Source organism: Pipistrellus kuhlii, unplaced genomic scaffold (genome assembly GCF_014108245.1).
Source record: "Pipistrellus kuhlii isolate mPipKuh1 unplaced genomic scaffold, mPipKuh1.p scaffold_m20_p_20, whole genome shotgun sequence".
In the NCBI taxonomy this organism is placed as follows: domain Eukaryota; kingdom Metazoa; phylum Chordata; class Mammalia; order Chiroptera; family Vespertilionidae; genus Pipistrellus; species Pipistrellus kuhlii.
Genome location: NW_023425516.1, coordinates 17,255,772 through 17,277,541, shown reverse-complemented (window position 1 = coordinate 17,277,541; position 21,770 = coordinate 17,255,772). Strand labels below are relative to the sequence as shown.

Sequence of the window (21,770 nt, the reverse complement as noted above, 5' to 3'; positions counted from 1 at the left end):
CACTGCATTTTCTGTAAAATGCACCTCTCTGGACCTCACTGTATTTTTCTGTAAAATGCACCTCTCTGTATTTTTCTGTAAAATGAAGGTGTGTGAGATATTGCCTACCTTACCCGGCTGTTATGATGGGAACTCAGGGAAATTGGGGTCATAACCCAGAAACCATTCCCACCCAGGGACCACTCTTGTGCATGGATTTGGGGTACATGGTACACTGTTCGCAAAGTGGCCTCAATGATTTCCCCGCCTGTATCCACACCCCTTTTCTTTCTTTTCTTTTTTTCCCCCTAAAAAATATTTTTATTGATTTCAGAAAGGAAGGAAGAGGGAGAGCTAGAAGCATCCACGATGAGAGAAGCACTTATCAGCTGCCTCCTGCATGCCCCAAACTGGGGATGGAGCCCGCAACCTGGGCATGTGCCCTGACCAGGAGTCGAGCCATGACCTCCTGGCTCATACTGAGCCACGCCAGTCAGGCCCACACCCCTTTTCAATGTCACTCAACAAAGCCTCCTGTAGGGTGGTGGAGTCTACTTCCCATTCTCTGAGTCTGAGCTCAGCCATGTGACTTACTCTGACCAAGAGAATATGGTAGAAATGACCTGTTGCCAATCTCGAGCTTTGGTCTCCAGAGGCCTTGCAAGCTTCTGCTCACTGTCTTGAAAATGCCATCACGGCCATGTAAACAAGCCTAAGGTAGCCAGTTGGAGGGCAGGAGACACAGGGCCCCGTCTGCCCCACTGGCTGGCCAACAGCCAGCCCGGCTGGCTACCAGCTGATCACAAACACATTAAGTCCAGCTGAGACCAGAAGAACCTCCCAGCTGAACACAGCCCATATTGCTGACACAGAGTCACAAGCTAAATAAATGTCTGCTTTCAGCCACTAGATTTGGGGTGGTTTTGTTCTGCGGCATTACTGGCGGGAACAGCTAAGACACAAGGATGCGGAGTGATTCACCTGCCTTGAACTTTTGTGTCCATTGGGAGTGTGAGCCACTGCGGCGGGAGGACGGAGTCTTCAGAAACAAACATTTCTTTCTTTCAAATTAAAAAAAAAAATTCCCCCAAACATAGAGACAAAAACAACCCAGCTTCACACACCTCTCGGTTTATATATGTTTTCTCTCTATATAGACACAACTCTTCAGTAAACAGTTACAAGATGTGCTGGTAACACTGAGAAAGGGCACGCGCGGCAGACAGAACAACTCGCACACACTCAACTCCGGGACACAAGGACGCGGCACACAGACACCTGAATAAGCAGAGAGCTGAACAGAGAGCAGTTAGTCCAAGCCACAACCACGACGTGTCTCTGGACCCCACGAGAGAAGGCAGAGAGGAGATCTTGTGCTGTGCTGTGTGACTAGTCTGTCAAAAAATAAATAAGAACCAGAGGGTCTAGGACCTGGGCTGTGCTGAGGAAACGTCCCCTGCCAGGAGCAGCTACGTGGCAGAACACACTTTTCTCCGAGGGGCCTTTCACACGTTTTCCCATCCCAGGAAGTGGCGAACCGGGGGGAGAGGATGCCCGCTCTTCGGAAGTGAGGGCCCTCTGGGTCTGTCGGTCCCGCCCAGGAAGCCCCACTAGGGGACGGCGGGGACTCATACTGTGACGGAGGGAAGAGCTTCCCCAGCACACAGGGCAGGTACTTCAATGTGCTTACGTGTCTCCTGCCCTCTCCCAAACCCGACCTGCCGTTCTTGGGAAGAGCAGTTCCCGGACTCGGTGTCCCCCAATTCCGGTGCACTATCAGAACCCAGTGGGCAGGTCCCCTTTCCCGGAGGACGGGTGGGCAGCTGAACCACCGAACGCAGGATCTGTTTGTGAACTGGCGACCCTTCAAGAGAAGACACGGTGGGGACCATTTCGGGTCTGAGCCACCGTGGGAAACACACACGTCACCCTGGCTGCCCTCTGTCTTCCTCTCCCTTCGTCCTGAGTGAGCAAGGGCACTTGGGGAAAAGCTGTACCAACACACACATTCCAAGCTCCTGGAGCGCCAGGCCCATGGAGCGCCAGGCCCACTGTGTGCGAGGACAGGCAGTCTTTCCTGGGGGAATCACAGCGGGTTCTGGGTGAACCCAGAAGAGCCTCGGACTGTCTCCCACCTGCAGACGCTTCCGTGGTCCCACTGCCCTGCAGGAAGAGTCCCTTCTTGAAAAGAAGTCTCTCCCAGAGTCAGGTGGAGGGGAAAAATGAGAGGATACAGCGTGAGGCCTCCCACGTGCCTTCTCTAAATGGGAGGGGCCTCTGAATCAATAAATATATATATTTGGAGAAAAAAAATAAATAGGAGGGGCCTCAGGACAAGGCGGCTTAGGTAGAAAGAACCGGTTGGGAGTCACATTGGTAGCCCCTGCTCTAAGCCAGTGGGGACATTTGGCAATATCTGGGACCCTCTGGTTGTCACAATGGGATGGGGAGGAGGGTACTACTGGCATCTGGTGGGTAGAGGCGATGGATGTGCTCAACATCTTACAATGTGCAGAACAACCCTCACTCCCCACCTTCCTCCAGAAAGAGGATGACCCAGCCCAAATGGCAACAGTGCCCAGTGCAGAAATCCTGCGGCCAGCCGGTCTTCCAGGCTGTTCTGGAACATCAGAGTACAGAGGGCGCCCCACAGACTCCTACACCAACTTCCAAAACAATCCCATGCCCAGTCTCCTCGGACACGACAGTCTGGAGGGATGGGGAGAGAAGGGGAGGCGACGTCTGGAGGCCTTGAACAGAGATGTTCCCTCCGTCCACCAACAATTCCCGCGCGGAGAAATCCCGCACACGGGCGATCTTTGGTCAAACAGGAAAACGTAAGGCTGAACTCAAGGGGCAAGCCCTCGACCCCACCTGCCTGGCGGCCAGAGACGGGCCAGTTTCTCCGTGCACAGAAGTCCATGCTCACAGACAGACACCAGGACCGCGCCCCCCAGGTGGCCGGGAGGAAAAGTGGGCACGACAGGCAGGTGGCAGCTCGGCCGGTGCTGCCTGGGCGAGGCGGCCCTCACTTGTTCTCAATCAGAGTCTGCACCTTGTACACGAGGTCCCGGGCCAGCTTCAGGATCTGCTTGGTGTTGTGTCGCTCGGCCATTTCTGAAAGAGCAGAAGGCGACAGCTCGTGAGCCTCATTCTGAGTCCATCCTCAGGTCACACTTCCAGCACCCGGAAGAGTCTCTGTGGCTTTCCCACCATCGTCACCTAATCTCATCCCCAGAGGGATCTGGGAGCAGAGACCTTGGGGCAGGACAAAAAGCCATTTGCCTAAGGTAGGGGTGTCGAACTCAATCAGAGAAGGGGCCAAAATCTAAAATCCAGCCTAAAACGCGGGCCGAATGGTTTACTGAACAATCATAAACTGTCATTGTGATGGAAACGCAGCGGAGTGCAGTGATGACAGCGCGGTGCGGGCCACATTGCAAGGCCTGGCGGGACGGATTTGGCCCGCGGGCCTTGTGTTTGACACATGTGGCCTAAGGTCACCCGACTGCTGAGTGGCAGAGCTGGGATCGGAATTCACTTCTGTTCTGATTCCCAAGGCGGTACCCTTCCTGTTCACGTCAACTGCCTGCCTAGCCTGCTTTCCCTACACACACCAGCCCTCTGAAGCAGACGCTGTTCCCCATTTCACAGATGAGAAAGCAGATGCTTACAGAGGGGCAGTGACTTGTCCATGGGCGCAGCTGGCTAGTGGTAGAGCCAGGGTTTGACCCATGCTCCTTCGGCCAGATCCCAGGGGGAAACATATCCTCAGCATTACCAGAGGTTGACTCACCCATTGGGAAGAGACACATGAAGTGGGCAGAACCTCCTCCAGCCCCTCCTGTGTGTCAATCTCAGTAAATCTCTGTCCCACCTAAGGCCCCAGGAAGGGGCCCTCTGGAAGCCTGCAGCCTCAGATGAGACCCCGGGCATGCGGGTACCGTTAAAGAACTTGATGATGTCTGTGAAATCCATGTTGTTCTCCAAGATGATGTCACGGTAGACCTCCACCAGAGCCAGCGCGATGAACAGGACGTAGTGGGTGGACGAGACGTGTTTGGCTGCCCAGATGGTCTCCCAGACAGAAAAGACATCATCATAGACAAGTTCTGCCAAGACAGACACCAACGCACACACACACATGGGGAGAGAGTCAGCTCCAGGGCTCATGGTGCTGCCCACCCTCTGGGAAAACCCCAGGCCAGATGTGCTCCGAGCTTCTGGCCGGTGCAGCAGACAGAGCTCAAGCCAGGAGCTAGGAGACCTGGACTCTGCCATTTGACCATCAAAAGCCTCAGTTTTCCCCATCTGTAGAATGGGCTAACAAACAAGGTGGGTTGTAAATTTCCAGCTCTGACATTCTGCAAGTGGAGGAAATGAGCATGTGCAGTTTGACTGACACTAACTTATCCCTATTCTACCCCTTGAGCAGTCTCCCCCTCTCTTCCTGTACCCTCCCATCTCTTTTAGCACCCATGGCGGGGGGGGGGGTAATATTTCCCCTCTCTCCTAAACATAGAACTGGCTGTTGTATCTGGTTCTAGTGAAGAGTTAGAATAGGGCAATGGTTAAGAGCAAGGCTTTGTATACCTAAAACTTACATAATGTTACTACGTAACCCCAATAAACGTAATCTGAAAAGAAAAAGAAAAGAAGAGAGCAAGGCTTTCTATGTCCAATAAACTCAGTTTGAATTCTAGCTCCATCAAGATGACCTTGGGCTAGATACTCTCTCTCCTCATCTCAAGTGGGAGGATGCTCACAGTAGTAAAATAGTAGTAAGATAATATATAGAAAGGGCTCAGCACGGTGCCTGGCACTTAATGAACACCTGTATGTGTTAGATGTTATTCTTAGTATCATCCCAAATTAGCGCAATAGTAATCTATTGTTTCTACGTAATATTTAAGTCCCATGTGAAACATGCTCCAAAGGCTTCAGAGTTCTTGGTTTCTGATAAGCAGCATAATAGAATGGAAGGGAACTGGTCTTAGGAAGAGGGGAGCTCAAGTCCTGGCTCTATTCCTCCCAGCTGTGAATTCAAATTTTCTCAGCCTTAGTTTCCTCATCTGTACAATGGGGACTGCAACACTACTACTGCATGGTGTCACTGCAAGATAAGGTAGGTGAACTGATAATGCGAATTCAATAAATAGGTGCTGCTCTCTTCAATTGGAGTTTGCTCTGTAGTATCTTCCCTGAGGTTCTGCTACAAAGAGTCTGGGAACAAGGCCCCCGTTTGAAGTCTGTACCTCGTTTGAAATCCAGCAGGAACCAGCGGTAGCAGAAGTAGAAGTGAGTGTAGTCCCCATTCTGATGCATCAGCTCAAAGAGCTCTGAGTCCAGGATCTGTCAGAGGAAGGAAAGGTGAGATCAGCCTCCTGGGAAAAGGCCAGACCAGAGGGGAGAGCTGGAAAAATGATGGTCCATCCCCATACCAGACACCAGAGAGCCGTTAATAACCAGGTGCAGTATCATTTTATGATATGTGGATTATATCTCAATAAAGGGGTGTGTGTGTGTGTGTGTGTGTGTGTGTGTGTGTGTGTGTAATATACCCAAACATTACTTTGAGGGAAAAGACCAATATCATCAAACATCCTTTTAGAACTGGTGCCATGTCTTGGTCATTGTGTGGTCATAGTGCCTGGACTGAATAAATGCTCAGTGAAAATGAATCTTGTAGAATTGATTTGAGTTGCTGACTTATGGTTGAGCTGAATTAAAATTTTTAGTTCAATTCAGAGGTTAAGTGGACTTGAGTGTTTTTTTTTTAAAAAACAATATTATGTTTATTGATTTCAGAGAGGAAGAGAGATAGAAACATCAATGATGAGAGAGAATCATTGATCGGCTGCCCCCTGTAAGCCTCACATTGGAGATCAAGCCAAGTGCTCTGACCAGGAATCAAACCCTGACCTCCTGGTTTACAAGTCAACACTCAACCACTGAGCCATGCTGGCTGGGCAGACTTGAATTTCTGAGTTGGGCTGAGTTACTAAGTTGAGTTAAACCAGGCGTGGCTATTAAGTTGACCTGAGGTCCATTGGGTTGAGTTGAAATAAGTTATATCACTGAATAGGACTGAATCATACCTGGATTAGTGACCTCATGTTGGCAAAGTGCGTATCCATGGCTCCTCCATGGGGGAAGTTCTGGTTCATTCTCTTCATAAGCTCCGTAAAGCAGCTGAAGGTGAGGGCCTCTGGGGAAGAGCACAGGAGAAACCATCAACTCCACCACTGCCCAAAGACCTGGAGGCCCCAAAGTGATGGTCTAAGGCCCCAAGCTGGGCCACAAATGAGACAATGGAATGCTGGTGCATTCTATTTCAAGGCAGCATTCATGAAATTCTCAAGTCTGGAAAATTCTGTATTAAAACAGCAAAGGTCAATATTGGGGACGTTATACAAAGAAATGCTAAAATGGTGTTGAGAAAAGCTGCTTGGAGAGTCACTACATATATTAAGAAAAAGCTTGCTTTCCTAGGGCAGCCTTCTAAGCACCTGTCCTGACACAAAATGAAGTTCACCCCGCCCCACCCCCTCAATAGGAAGGAAACTGTACCCCCAGCCCTTGGGCTGGAGAACACACTCACCGTCATCCAGAATGACCAGCAGTGGGGCCAGGAGGTCACACATGCCCTGGACATAGCCAATCTCAATGTGCTGCCAGATGTAGCTAGGAGAGAGAGACAGGGGCTCAGTGCGGACACTCACAACCTGCCTCTCCCACCCATTCTTCCTTTGCTTCCTCTGTGGTCTAGTTCCCCACCCCTCCCCTGGACCTCACCCCCTACCTCCTGCCTGCACCCCATTCCCAATCTCACTGTCTTCAAACATCACATGCTCAGCACCAGGATGACCTTCCCAAAGTCAGGCTCACGGAGGTCACTGAATGCTCAAAACCTTCCTAGACCTCCACTGTGTAACAAGACAATATCCAAGCTCCTTACTAGTAAACGGGGGCGCAAGGCATTGACAGTCTCTTCCCTTCCATATGCACAGTCTCACCCATCACTTCCCAGTACTTCTTCCTGTCTGGCCACAGGGAAGTATTTAACTTGTACAAACAAAGCACACGCCCCTGTGCTTCTGCAGTTCCCTCTGTCTTGAATTCCCATCTGTCACTTAACAGTAGTAAATATTTACTGATTTTTTACTGTTTACTCAGCCTACTATACATATATTGCATCATTTAATTTTCAGAATAATACAAAAAAGGAACCATTATTATCCCATTTCACAAATGGAGATAGGCAGAGATAAGTGACAGAGTCATACGCCTCATGATAAAGGTCAGAGGCAGGATTTGAACCCAGGCGCTCTCAGCTCAGGGGATGTGCTCCGAACCTGTAGGCCAAATGGTTTCTGCAGTTTTTCCTAATTTTGTCCAAGTCCATCTCGATTGTCACCACCTCTATGGTGTCTTCCATGATTTTTCCCAATGCCATAACCTAGCAAAAATCAGTCTCTCCTTCCTTCTCCCCCAGTACGTTTTCATTTTAATGTGACATTAGTATGTTACATTATATTTGTATTTCCTAGACTAAATTTTGGTTACTTGGGGGACAGTAATAGAGAATAGTTAAGCAGTGGTGCTTATTAATAAGAACGTGCTAGAGCAGGGATTAGTAAACCTTTTCCGAGAGGTCTAGACAACAAATATTTTCAGCTTTGTAGGCCACATCTTCTCAACTGCTCAACTCTGCAGAAACAGTCACAGCACTGTGCAAAAAAAAAAAAGGGCATGGCTGGGTTCTAATAAAGCTTTATTTACAGAAACAAGTAATGAGCTAGAGCTGGCCTGTGGGCCATAGTAGTTCCCCAAACCAAGTTAGAGTAGCGTGGAAAGTCCAGGATGTATTACTGAGTGCAAAAATGAAGTTGTAGAAAAAATTTGTAGTATAATTACATATAGGTAAAAAAAAACTTTTATACTATAACTTACTTCTTCTGGTGAGTGCTATTGATGACTGGATATGGGAGAAGTTTCTCTTTATATCTATGAACTGATTTCCTTGGTTGATTTAGGTTTTTAATCAGCATGGGTTACTTTCGTACTTTTAGAAATAAAAGTCATTTTTAATGAAAAGTAGTAACTAGCCCCGGATCTTGGCTTAATAAAATAAAGCAGATTCCAGAGCCCCAGAGATGTGGGAGTGAGTTCCCACTCAGCCACTGCCCAGCTGGAGGCCTCTGAGCAATGCCATACCCGAGCCTCCATTTCCTCACCTACAAAGGGTGGTAATACTTATCTCAGAGGCTTGTTGTGAGGATTAAGTGAGATGATTTGATAAAGAGCTCAGGATAGAGCCTCGTATACTGTATGTGCTTAATAAATGTCCTCTATTATTAACACTACTATGACTGTTATGTTGTCAGTGTGGGCTGGAATAAGATCTGGTGGGCATGGGCCAACTGCAGAGGCTGCAGTCCTAGCTGGGCTCTCTGCAGCCCACATTCTACCCTCTCCATCTGCCCTGATCCCCTCCAGATGCAGCCCTGCCCCCCAGCCACCTGCACATGATGTTGCGCAGCTTCTCCAGGTTGGCGGGCGTGAAGTACCAGTAGTTGCGGTCGCACCTCTGCACGTCCTTCTCGATGCGGTGCAGGTTCACGGTGTACAGGTCCAGCAGCTCCGGCTGCCAGCCCACAGGAGGGGAAGAAAACAATTACACCCCAACTCCTCTCAGAGGCGAATTTTAGAGGTTCTCACCCCTGCCCTTCCCCTCTTCCGGAGTCACTGCAAGGACATCCTCCATCTGGCCCAGAGGAGGGTTTGATTGTTTTTTGTTCTCAGAAATCCCCTTTCCCTTTGTATGAGGAATATTCTTTTAATTTTTTCTTTGATAACACAAAACAATCCTATGAGGTGCACGGATGTATCACTCCCATTTTATAGACGAAGAAACTAAAAGAGTTCTAACTGTAGCTGGAAGTGTGCCCCTCTCTGCTGAAGACTGGATGAGAAGTGGAAGAACTGAACAGAAGTCCGATTCTGGAAATATGCTGGACCTGATGCCTTGACCCAAAAATCAGGATGACATGGCTCAATATGGCAAGAAAAAAAAAAAAAGAAAAAAAAAGAACATTTCAAGGCCAAAATTAATCCAAAATGGCAAGAAAACACCAAAGCTGGCTTTTGCTTGAGGGAAGCTGCTGACACGGGAACATTTAGGCTTGGATTTCATGGTGTTGTGGTCCCCCCACCCTCAAGGTAAGGAAACTAGTGAGACTTTCCACATTCAGGCAGGACCCCAAAGAGCCAAACTCAAAGATTTAAAAGATACTGGACCTGCGGGTAAGTCAAGATGCTCATCGTCAACAGAGTGATAGGCCCAGAGGACCTGACTCAGTAATTTTGAAACCACCCAGGAAGACAGATAGGGAAACTGAGGCTCAGGAAGATGAAGGGACCCGTCTCAACTGGTCACCTTAAAGCCAGGACTGTTTGACCCCTAAGGCTGTGTTCTTTAAGTATTTATCATCATTCCCCCAAATGGGTTTCCATAGTGAACTCTCTGCGATGGGGAAATGCAATGAACGAGGGCTGTATGGAAACTTGAGGTTTGGGGCACACTCCCCCGCTACTGCAGCTGTAGGAAACGGGGGGGAGAATTCTAGACACTTACGGAGTAGGTGACACCACTGGATGACACAGGGGACGTCTCGTTGTTGGCAGTTGTGCTCACGGCCAGAGAGGCCAAGGCTGGGAAGAGACTCTCCATCTCGGGCTCCTCTGAGAGGTTGTCCTCACTGTCCACCCGGCTGCACTTCACCTCGCTGCCCCCCCAGCCCTCCACCGGGGGGCCCTCCTTTTCAGGCAGAGCCACGTCCATGCTGCCTGGGATGGACATGAACTCGTCCATGCTCTCGTTGGCGAGGAGGTCACTCTCCAGGCTGTCCTGCACGGCCAGCTGCTCACGCGGAGCCTCGTCCCGGGAAGTGGTGGCCTCGCTGCTCTGCCCTTCGTCCACGCTGCTGTCCCCAGGTCGAAGCACCAGGGAGGCACTGCGCTGGGCGTCCATGACACCGTCCTCGGTACTCAGGCTGGGCTCCGAGTGCTCCGAGAAGCCAGAGGAGAAGTTGTGGGAGGAAGGATGGCCGGAGTCCGGGGAACAGGTGCCATTCACCAGGTTCCCATTGGGGATCTTCGGCTGTTTCTCCTCCAACTTGCCTTCTGTCTCCACCTGCTCCACTTCGTCCACAGACTCGAACACCTGAAGACAAGGTGCACAAAGACAGATGGACTAGGATGGACACTGCTTCCAGCAGGAACCTCAGTGTTCATCAACAGGGGACTGGTTCAAATATGGAACATGCATGTGATGGAATACCACACAGCCAGTAAAAGGAGTGAGGCAGAACAAGGTGCGATACATGCTCCCATTTGTGAAGAATAAAAATGCATAGAATAACCCAGAAAGAAACAAGGAAGCATTGCAGTTGACTCTGTGGAGGGATTACTAAGGGATTTACATGGATATACAATAACATGCTTTGTTTAACCTGTTCCTCATGTTGTTAACTAATATTTTACTTAAATTATCTGCACCTGTTTGTACAGTGAAAGTCAAAGCCAAATTTAGCTTTCTCTATAATAATATTTTAACTCTTTTACAGGGGAAATAGATTCATGTTACTTACATACGGTAATTAAAAACTCAATCTTTAATGCTAGTATAACAGCTAAAACAAATAAACCCTGAGTGACTCGGAGATGATGGGCAACCAAGTCCATTATTGCTCCAGGTTGGAGGGAGGGTGATGGGCAGATGGGGGCGTGGCCTCGGGAAGGTCACCTGTGTGCTGCTGCTGGAGTCGCTCTGCAGGCGGATGTTCTGGTGGCCAGAACTGCAGCTCTGGGAGGACTGAGAGAAAAAGAGGCAGGAGGGAGCCTGGGTGAGGCTGCGGCATCCCGGCTCGGAGACCCTGCACTGAGCCAGGAGGGAGTCAGAAGTCTAGTTTCATTTCTATTCCTGACTTCAGGAGGTCCCCTCTCAAGGCCTCAGGTTCCTATCTATGCAATGAAAGGACTTGCTGGGGTCTCACTGTCTGTTCCCAGGAGCCTCTTCAGAGGGCGCTCCACCAGCCCCTGGGCCTCCCCCTCCCACCTCTGTAAGCAGGAAACCCCATCTTTCACTGCTCTCTACTTGAGACTTCTGGCTAACGTTTTAGTTAGACGCAGAGTAATTGTATGAATGACCCGATTTTTTTTTTTTCTCCCTCTCTGTATTTGTGCTTTTTGCCCTATAACTTCTACTTCCTGCCTACTCTGATGCTAGGCTTGGCCATGTGACCTGCTTTGGCCAATGGGATGTTAGCAAAGTCACCAGGGCAGAGCCTGAAAAAGAGCTTGTGTATGTCTCTCTTTATAATCTGTGCTCACTGGGAGAACAAACCCAGGTAACCAGCTGGAGGACAAGACGTGGAGCACAACTGAGTCAGTCCAGGCAGGTGAGAGTGCTCTGTGAAGGTCAACAAGACTTGAGTTGGCCTTCAGAGCTCAGAACTGCCTTGCTGACACACAGACTCATGAGAAAAAGGGAACGTGTGTTGTTGGAAACCACTGACCTTTGGGGATTGCTTGTTATGCAGTATTAGTGTAGCAACGTGATAGCTGATACATCACTAGTGAAGAGAATTAACTTTTTTTTTTTTTTTTTTCCAGCTTCTGCTTTGGGCCACTAAACTGGAGATTTAGTGAGAACAGATATGTCTGACTTGGTCACTGAAGTATTCCTGATCTCTCAGAACATTCCTGACAGTACCTGGCACATGGTAGGCACTCAATAAGCATTTGTTGAATAAATAAAAGTCTAGCACTGTGGTAGGTGCTTTATATACACTACTCATTTAGGAGGCACACAAATCTCCCCTCTAAATGATTATTTCCCTTTGACAGATGAGGAAACTGAAGCCCAAAAGTATGGGTGCCTGCCTGAGGCTCCAGGGCTAGAAAATGGGCTAGAGTTCAAACCTAGGTCTGTCAAACTGCAAAGTCTCCTTCCACCCAAAAACTAGGGCCAAACACCCAGCCCTCACCTTTCCTACCACAGCCTGACGGAGAGGATCCTGGCTTTCGCACCCCACTCTCCCCTCCCTCAAGTGACCCGCCGTCACCTCGTTGCTGATGGTGGAGTCCCTGTGCATCATCCGGTGCAGGTGGCCGTCCAGGCTGGCCCCTGAGGAGCACTTGGCCAGGGCGGCTGCGTGGGACTCCCGCTCCCTCTGCCGCACGATTGCCTCACAGCCCAGCCATTCGGACATGGTCTGCGCGTAGCAGGCATGGATCTGCTCGTCCACCTGCAGGGCAGATGCAAGGTCACCGGAAGTGCTGGGACCCCTGGGGAAAGCCAACGCCACTGGGAAGACCAGGTGGCTCTGACCCGGGATCCTGAGCCCTGGAAGCACCAGTCTAACATTCAGCCAACCGACATTCACTGAGCACCTACTATGTGCCAGGGAGGAGAGAGGGAAGGTAATAAAGAAGGGTGTGAACCTATAATCATCTCAAAATAAATGTTTATTTTTTTTAAATGACACCCGTGGCTTGTGCTGGATTTCTAGGGGAGCGCGCTGCCCTCGAGCTTCCTGGCTCCCCCCAGCTCCCTGCCCACCTCGGTCCAAAAGGGACCAGAGCTCTGCCAAAGACCCCAGTGCCCTTCAGGGTAGCCAACCTCCTTCCTCTCCGTCTCTGTCATCCCGAACTGGTAGTGGCCCAGCAGGAAGGGCCACACGGCCTTGCGGATCTCGGGCTGGATGCCCCCGTAGTAGATAAGGCGCAGCAACTCCTGCTCCTCGTAACTCTGTGGAGGGGAGACGGGGGGAGCAAAGGGTTTGTGTGGCCAACAGAAAGCCAGGGGCAGACTCCCTGATCCAGTTCTTCTTCTCAGACTGAGCCCTTAGGAAATCTGGCATGCATGAGCGAAGCCATGTGGACCCAATACCCACTACATGTGACCTGAAAGAGCAAAGCCCTGGGAACCCCTCCATCGCCCACCCATGGGAGAACAGTAGACCCCGACAGGGGAACACCACACAGTAAGCTGGAAGGTGCATCTATGAGAACCTACACAAAATGATGCTCAATGTGTACTGTTAGTGGAAAAAAACAAGATGCAGATCATGTCTAGTGTGAACTTATTTTTATTTTTTAAAAAAAGGAAAAGCCAGGGTATAATGAACTTATATTTCTACTTAGTTTTCTATCAATTTTGTATATTGTGCTTATTTGGGAATATTATCTTTGAGTTTTTCATCTCAACTAAACTCTAAGAAAACTGTTTTAAAGCAAATTAATCCACAGTGAACATTAGTAGCTGGTTCTGCACACACTGATGATTTGGGGGCACACTAGGATGACTAGTGTCTCCCTCTAAATTAGCACCTCTCATCATTCGAAATAGATTCAACCACATTATGAATTCCTGCTCACTGGGGACTCATAGCACTTTCATGCAGGATTGAGCATACAGCTGGTGCTTAATAAATGCTTAGCCACTGATGGGTTCTTACTCCTTCCAGGAGAGCATGTGTATTTTCCAACCTCCTGGATCCTCACCCCAGTGGGCAGAAGCAGACTATGGGTCTTAGAATGATTGAGTTTGGGTATGCAGAACCCAAAGATATCACAGCATTCTGAGACCCCACAAGCAGATAGGTCTATTCCTTAGATTGCAAGATGCCCCTCACCCGCTGCAGTCCCACTACAGGCCGAGCCAGGCCAAGCCTTACTGTGCTGTCCTGCAGGTACTGCTCCCAGATCCCGGCCGTCAGCCCGTGTTTAGCATCACAGGGCAAGTCTGGAGACACAATCCTGTGATTGACCAGGGCTGACAGGTGGGTCCTCACGGTGGATAGGTGTCTGCAGTAGGCAAGCCCTGTGGGGGGAGATAGAGACAGGATCATCACCCACCATCCAAATCTCCATGCCTTGTCTTAGAGTTTCCAATGCAATGGCGACTAAACCAAGCCCCTGCCACCAAGAAACCCATTGTTCACTGCCCTCTCTTAGGATAAAGGTATATTTATCTCCAATTTAATGATGACGAAATGGAGGCTCAGAAAAGTGAGTATCGCTTCACTAAAACCAGGCAGCTAAGAAATAGAGGAGCATGGGTTCGAGCTCCAGAGCCAGGCTCCTTCCCCTGATATTGATGGCCCGTAGCAGGCACTCAATGAATGTTCTCTGGAGATCACGATGGCAAATAAGGTCAATACGCACATCCATAGAAGGCTCTGGAGAGGATCTGGTACTTCATGTTGTCACAGAGAAGCTTCAAGGGAGCCCTGCCGGTGGAGGAAAGGGAGACACTTAGGGCAAACCCACACACAGCCCAGGTTTCCTGGGGAGGAGACAACTCGTTATTTCTAGGAGCAGATTGAAGCCAGCCGGTCAAGGGGTATTATTTCTGCTCATACAGCATCAGTGCCCCTTCTGCTATCTGCTAGTCACTCCATAACTCTGTCCTCATGGTTTGGGTAGAGCTGATTCTGTCCAGTGCATGACTCACATTGGAAACACAGTAATTGGACCAGAGGTGGTGATGTAATCCAACCTGGGCCAATGAGAATCAGCTCTGGGACTTTTGTTGGGGTAACTGGGAAACAGACACTCTTTTCCCTGATTAAATTCCAAAGCCAATGGGATATGGGGCAGTGGCAGCCGAGATCCACTTTTGCTACTGCACAGAAGGGCCTGCCGAAGCATGAAACTATCATAGTGGCAAGCAGAAGCAAGAGCCAAAGAAAAAAACAGAGATTCCTGTTTTGAGCATCTGGATCCAGCCATACCTGAAGCCACTGTACCCGTGGACTTTCCAATTCTGTCAGCAGATTTTCCTTTTTACTTGAACCAGTTTGAAGTGGGTTTCTGACACTTTCAGAAAAGAATTCTGACTTCTGAAGTGACCCACCTGAACCAAATTGAGCCAAACTGGGACTCAAGAGTCTAGCTGATTGCAAAGGAGGTGATGTGGCATAGATTCTCCTTGCATGGGAATTCTGGGGGGCTTTTTTTTTGGCTGAAAGAGGAGAGAGGAATAAGGCCCAGCATTGTTGGAGAAAACAAGGGCTGCTGAAGAGGGTGTTATACCTTCTTGCAAAAAACAGAGTAGAGGAAAATCATCCCAAGGGACACCCAGGGAAACTCAGGGACACTAAGTATAATAGAAAGCAGGCCGAAGTCCTCCAGGTATACCTGGAGGCATTAAACTTTAAAGTCATCCTCTTTGTGCCCTCATGTTGGCAAGACTCAGGCTTGCTCAGATTACATGAGAAGAGCATCTCACTGACAGCTGTCCCACAGTGTACTCAGCTACCTGCAAGGTGATGAGCTCCCTGTCACTAGGTGTATAAACAGATACAATGGGAGGGAGGTACTAAGTTAGAACAGCACTTTTCAGTGGTCCATGGACCACCAGCCCATGATCACTTGGAATTTCTCCACCACGTGGATTCCTGGGCCCTGTATAGACCTACTCAGTCAGGACCTCCAGGAAGCAGTCTAGGCACCAGTAGGTTTTACTTCCTCCTGCAGAGGATTCTGACGCACATTAACTTGTTAGTCTCTTGTTTGACACATGGTCCCGGGATCTTGTTAAATGCAGATTCTGTTTCAACAGGTCTGGGATGAGAGACTGAAAATATACTCAGGTGATAAGTTTTCTGGTCCCCACGGCTTAGAAGACTTAAAAAATCTAAATCCAGACCCCTGCCCTTGATGTTCCTACAGCTGAAGACTGACCACCCATTGGGACAGAGGCCCAGAAGAGAAAAAAGAATTCCACTCCTGCAGGCCATGCCAGGTAAGTAGGAAACAAGACCATTCTCATGAATGGGCTGAGTCATTCTTCCAAAGAGACCACAGTTCTATGTGCAAAGAAAGAGCTGATCTCGGGATTTAACTTTATACAATAAAATAGCGTGTAATTTATTGAGCATTACCATGTACCACATGTTGGCCACTTCAAACCGTTATTTGATTTGTCCTTATAATAGCTATATAAAGTAAGCATTACTGTCCCGTTTAATAATATTTCTGGCGCCTGCCTGGAAGTGCATGGGGGACTTCACTTCCTGGCTCCTTGTAGAGTAGGCGTGAGTGTGAATGACAGGTGTTTCATTTGACCTGGAGCATTTAAATGCTGCTTTGAGTCCCTCCAACCCATTTCCATCCGTCACTGTGATTGGCAATATTCAAGATGGTGTTGGCTCCACCAGCGAGACCTTTGATGTGCAGAAAGCAGAATCTCCAACTGATCCATAATAGACACATAGCATGCATGACACATAAACCTTTGCTGTAATAGCCACTGAGGTTTTAGGGCTGTTTGCTGCTGCGACATACCTTCTTTTTCCATGTAAGGAAGCTCCAACTGCTAGGACTTCACAAGGCAGGATTTAACTTAGATCTGGATGATTCCAGAGCCTCTGAAGTCAGTGCAAGGCAAGTAACTCTAAATCTTTGGTAAATCCTTCCAGTTCCCTCCATCCACAGCTCAAGCCCTCATACCTCTCATGTTTGCAGCCATTGGTTGAGCCACCATCACCTGAGCCACTCTGTGAACAGGATGAGCAAGAGGATTTGTGGGTACTGGGTTGCCACAGGGCTGGCAGGTTGCTCATGGAGACATCCATCAGGTCCTGGGGCACTGTGGGGAGTAGAAGGGACAGAAGAAGAGCCCTCATTGAGCATATGTGGGTTACAGAAGCCTCACCCCAAAACAAGCAGATCACTCCTAGGCCAGCATAGGGATAGGAAAAGCCCCTTAATGTCATAGTAGGAAACAGTGACCACAATCGTTGTCTGACCCAAGTTCTTGAGCCCGCCTGATCCAGTGAAAGCCACCACCAAAATTTGGGGCCCCCAGCAAATGGGCAGAGCCGATGACAGTAGAGTGTGGAAGAGAACCCAGAGAGAGACCAGAGCCAAGAAAACAGGCCCAATCCCAGAGTAGGAGGCCAAGCCTCACACCATGTTGTCATCCAGCTGTCCTCACAGGAGGCTGGCAATGAAGGCAGGGGACCTGCTGGGGCTTCTGGGGAAGGCAGATGGTCTCCAGGACTCAGAGACAGGCTCTCTGGTGAGAGAGTCTCTGGTGGCGAGACAGAGGGAGCCTGACTCATCTGGTGAGGCAGGGCACACAAGGGAGAGAACCCAATGTAGCCTCCCACTGACAAGGAAGAGGGCACCTGAGCTGTCCTGATCCAGCTGCTCCAATGGGTCTCAAGCAGGCTGGCCACTCCCAGAATCACATGGAGATAGGGGACTTATTAAAAAGTAATAACCCATTCCTGACCTAGCCAATTAAAACCTCCTGGTCATACATCCCTTGAGTCTACATTTCCAAAACAATTCTGCCATAGCAGCCACATTTGAAAACCAAGAAAGCACAACTTATCTCTTAACTCCTGACATTGGTGATTCATAATCAACTGCTACCAAAAGTATCTTGTTACACTAAACCTTCCCAAGCAGACTCACCAATAAGCTGGCCAAAAATCACCAGCAAGCCCCTGTAAAATGTTCTAGAAAAAACAGTCCCAGTTCTTCGCCAATCTCAGGGAAGCACTGATCAGTTGTGCCCAGGTGTGGCAGGCATATGCCCACCCTGTGGACATCACCAATGGATCCCTTCACTCCTGAACCCACAACACTCCAAGCTGCATTACGCCGGGTACCAACTGGACAGCATGAGGGTCCTTATTTGCCTTTTACCTCCATCTCCACCAGGACCAAGACTCAAATGACAACATGGCAGAGGTGGCTGGCACCCAGTCCCAGAAATGGGGAGACCCAGACATTACTCGGGGGCTGCTGCTTCGAGCCTGGTATGGGAAGGGTAGCGCCCCATCTGGTTTGGGCCAACCGACTGCCCCTGGCCACCACCAGCACGGACCGGCCCACAGGAACCACCATCCAGGCAGGGCCCACGGAGACTGAGGCTGTGCTGCCCCAGTGGTCGGAAACAACTTGAGACACAAAACAGAAAGCACCGGTGAAATGGAAAGTCTGAGGATGGCAGAACACTAACCCGACCAGAAGAACCAATTCTTCGGGACTCGAACCTTCCCCTGGCACCCCAACCCCACCACCCCACACAGCAGCAGAGTTGAATGCAGAGATGTGAGCATTTCTCTGAACCAGCAGTTCTCAGCCTGAGACAAGTTTGCCTCCAGTTTCTTGGCAATGACTGGAGACATTCTGGTTGCCACACTTGGTGGGCAGGGGATGGATCTGGCACTTGGCATCTAGTAGGTGGAGACCAGGGATGTTGCTCAGCATCTTTCAGTGTGCAGGACGGTCCCCATCACCACGGACTGTTGCATCCTAGTGTCTTGAATCCTAGCGTCTGTCCTGGTGGCACATTCAGCCACAAGAAGCTCACGTTGATATTCCCCAAATAGGGGGAACCCAGCCTGGCTCTGGCAGGAGCCCGTTGGAGGGTGAGCCCCGGTGGAGAGCGTGTTCTGGGAAGGTGGCCACAGGGCATCTTGGCTAATGAATCCAGCTCTCTGGTGGGGCTGTGTGCATAAACAGCACATGCTAAACAACACTTCAGGACACTCTGCGGCTCTGCATGGAGGAATATATGGATGAAAACACACTAACCCAAGCCCTGTAGGACCTACTGCCAAGCCTGCCTCACACCCCAATCCAACTCAGCGATGGATGAGAGATGGAGCACTGAGAGGCCGGGCATGGTTAGTTCAACCTTGCTGGGAAGGACATCTGCTTTCAGAAGAGCCTCTCAATGTGAAGTGAGGCTTCAAGCCATTATCCATCTGATTGGATCAGTGGGGCCACAGAGGGTTAAATAACGGAAAGGATGTATAACTTGACACGGATTTGTTTAACAGACGTCCATACAATGCTTAACAAATGCCAGGCCTCCTTCTAAGAACTTTTCAAATAGTAATTCACTCAATCCTAGCTCATGGCAGTGATCATCTATCTCCATTCACTAGGCATCTGTCTCACGACAGTCAGCAGGCAGATCATCTCCTGTGCTAGGGTCAAGCACTTTGCTTCCCTTCTGCTGTTCTGACTACCATTTATTGAGTGCCTACTATGTGCAAAGCCTTATTCCAAGGGCTTTGCATTGATCACCTCATTATCTCATTAAATCCTTACAACAATTTGTTGAAGTATAACAACACAATAGCGCTAACATTTGAGTGTTCTCTCTGTGTCAAGTGACTTCTCTCATTTAATCCTCCAAAAGCCCTATGAAATATGTGCTGCAGACATCCCCATTTTCCAGATGATGAAACTGAGGCACAGGGGGTTAAAGTGAATTCACTAATGTGAATTCCAGAGTCCATGTCATTGCCACTATCCCATGCCACCTCCCAGCCAATGGCATCTTTATTAGCTAAGAAAAGTGGTTATTTGTTCTCAGATGGGGGCAGATCAAGGCCACCACAGTATAAACTTCCCGATTCCAGGTCCCCTGAAAGCCCCAGAATCCAGACCTAACTTGTCCTCTATTTCCAAACGCCTAGTTCATTTTTAGGATCAGCTAAGACTGGGTCGCTGGGCCCAGGATCAGGACAACTTACTGAACTCGGACTGCAGGCTGGGGTAGATGATCCTGAACACGTAGTCCGTGGCCTCGTCATCTTCCTTGTCCGAAGCTGTGGACTCGGCAGAACCCTGAGGGCTTCGCTTGCGCAGTTTGGGAAATACTTTGCCCTGAAAGAACATGTCCCAATGCTCAGTCCCTGGGACATACCTGCCCCCCAACTGCATGGCCTGAAGGTCTTGATGGGGTGTGCATGCGCCCGAAAAGCCACGTAAGGGCTAGGCAAGAATGACCACTCACCCTGGCTGACCGCACCCCCAGCCATGCTCACTCACCTTCCCCCGCTGAGACCAGAGTGGTGGGTCCAGCTGCCCATGAGGGAGCAGCCCATTCTCCAGGCAGGAGAGGAACTGCAGGAGATGGCCCCCCTTGGGGAAGTGGAAGGGTGGCCTCTGGATCCCATCCTGGCTGACCAGCACCACCGTCCCGCCGCTGTCCACTGCCATGCGACCGACCAGAGAAGACCCAGCAGAAAGTCACCAAGAGGCATAGTGACGGGCCCTCCTGGCCAGCACGTACCCCCAGGCCCAGTAGTAACTGTCAGTAGCATGGACTGAGCACTTACTACATATCAGCACATTACGGTAAGGGTCCATCTTATTGAGCACTCAAATTATCTATCACTGCCTAGTTTACAAGTGATAAAACCAAGGCTCTGAGAGGTTATATAACTTGCCAAGGGTCACACAGCTAGTAAATGGCAGGGTGTGGACTGGAACCCAGTTCTATCTCATTAAATAAGCTTACATGTTTTGCACCTTGGTTGGCCACAGGTCCCTTGCTTTCCAAAGCAGGATGACTCCCTGATTATGAATATATCTTCTTTGAGCTTTAAAGGGGAACTAGTTATTAATCCCTGATCGGCTGAGCACTGACTTTGGAGTGACAAAGACCTGGGTTCAGGTCCAGGCTCTGGAGCTTACAAGCTGCATGTCTTTGTGCCATGCTGCTTCCTCACCTGTGAACTGGCAGTGACGGAGCCCCTACCACTAGGTTGTTGTGATGATTAAGTAACAGGCATGGAGATACTCAGAGCCATGCTTGGCACATCATATTTACTCAGTATTAGCAACTAACATCATGGGTTTGCTGCTGAGCCTTTAACATATGCCACTTGATCCTCATGATAACCCCATGATTATGTTCTGGTATGATTCCCACTCAGGGGAAACTGAGGCTCAGAGAGGTGAAGCCACGTGCCTGAGGTTACATAGGCAATAAGCGGGAGCCGGGGGCGGGCGGGGGGGGAGGGGGCAGGCAGTCCCTACCTTGTTGGTGGCAGTGCAGATAGACGATCTCCTCCAGGCGGATGGTCATGGCATAGTCCCAATAGACGCTGGAAGGCAAGGGAAGGTTAGAGCTGCAGGATGTCTGCCCACATCATCGTGGGGGAAGGCCCAGGCGGCCAGAAGACCACACGCATGGGTTCTTCCACCCTTCCCACCAGGACCCACCTGACCCTAACGTCTGTATCTATCAGACTATCTCTTCTTTGGCCCCAATTTTCTAAGGACTCCCTCCTCCCTGGCCCCCACCCCAGAAGTCCAGAATGGCCACCTGACTGAGGCTTGATCAATCAGCATGTTCTACTGTTTTGGCCAAAGTGATTGATTGGTTCAGGGATGACCCCATGACACAAGCAGAACCAATGAGATTCAATTATCAAACTTAGAATTACTAGGAAACAGATGCTCCTTTATGATAGAAAAGTAGTGGTAAGTATGCTAGAAGTCTGGAGATGTGAGGCTATGGCAAGAAAAATAGAATCAACAGTCAGGGAAGCAGAACCAAGAGATGGAAAATGTTCAGGTCTTCCTCACTTGAATCCCTGGATCCAGCCATGCCTGAAGCCACTGCCCTAGATTTTTCAGTTCATGTAAGCAAATGCTTAAGTCAGATTGAGTTTGGTTTTCTGTCAATGGTACCTGAGTCTTGACTAAATGCTGACCCTAACTTCAGGCCACCCTATGTACACGGCAGGAGTCAGAATAGCCATTCAACAGCCTTGACTTCACAGGTGGGTCCCAGCAGTGTGACGTAGAGGCTCCTGTGAGCCACAATTTCCTTCTCTGAAAACAAGCATAATGCCCACTGCACAGTGCTGCTGTGAGGATTGAATGGAATCGCCTACTTGAAGGGCTCACCACGGCACTGGTACATTTTAAAAAGTACTGGCTAATGGGCCCTGTGATTTAGT

The 21,770-nt window shown here is 49.6% G+C and overlaps 1 protein-coding gene across 3 annotated transcripts in view; it reads right to left on the bottom strand.

The window, feature by feature from the left end:
• Nucleotides 1-2,272: 2,272 nt before the first annotated feature.
• Nucleotides 2,273-21,770, bottom strand: part of SGSM1 (small G protein signaling modulator 1) — a 44,547-nt gene continuing 25,049 nt past the window's right edge. Inside the window, exons 10-26 of one of the 3 annotated variants that reach the window (XM_036448828.2) lie at nt 20,842-20,909; nt 19,849-20,012; nt 19,551-19,683; nt 17,796-17,960; nt 16,501-16,639; nt 14,212-14,276; nt 13,722-13,867; nt 12,665-12,793; nt 12,108-12,290; nt 10,787-10,855; nt 9,617-10,204; nt 8,502-8,626; nt 6,581-6,663; nt 6,078-6,187; nt 5,235-5,331; nt 3,924-4,091; nt 2,275-3,096 (exon numbers count right to left, since the gene is read on the bottom strand). In XM_036448828.2, the coding sequence (XP_036304721.1) occupies nt 3,008-3,096; nt 3,924-4,091; nt 5,235-5,331; nt 6,078-6,187; nt 6,581-6,663; nt 8,502-8,626; nt 9,617-10,204; nt 10,787-10,855; nt 12,108-12,290; nt 12,665-12,793; nt 13,722-13,867; nt 14,212-14,276; nt 16,501-16,639; nt 17,796-17,960; nt 19,551-19,683; nt 19,849-20,012; nt 20,842-20,909 (2,521 nt within the window). In that variant the 3' untranslated portion in view covers nt 2,275-3,007. Of the gene's footprint in view, nt 3,097-3,923; nt 4,092-5,234; nt 5,332-6,077; nt 6,188-6,580; nt 6,664-8,501; nt 8,627-9,616; nt 10,205-10,786; nt 10,856-12,107; nt 12,291-12,664; nt 12,794-13,721; nt 13,868-14,211; nt 14,277-16,500; nt 16,640-17,795; nt 17,961-19,550; nt 19,684-19,848; nt 20,013-20,841; nt 20,910-21,770 lie in introns of all 3 variants that reach the window. The other 2 variants (XM_036448829.2, XM_036448830.2) reach the window with 2 other exon arrangements.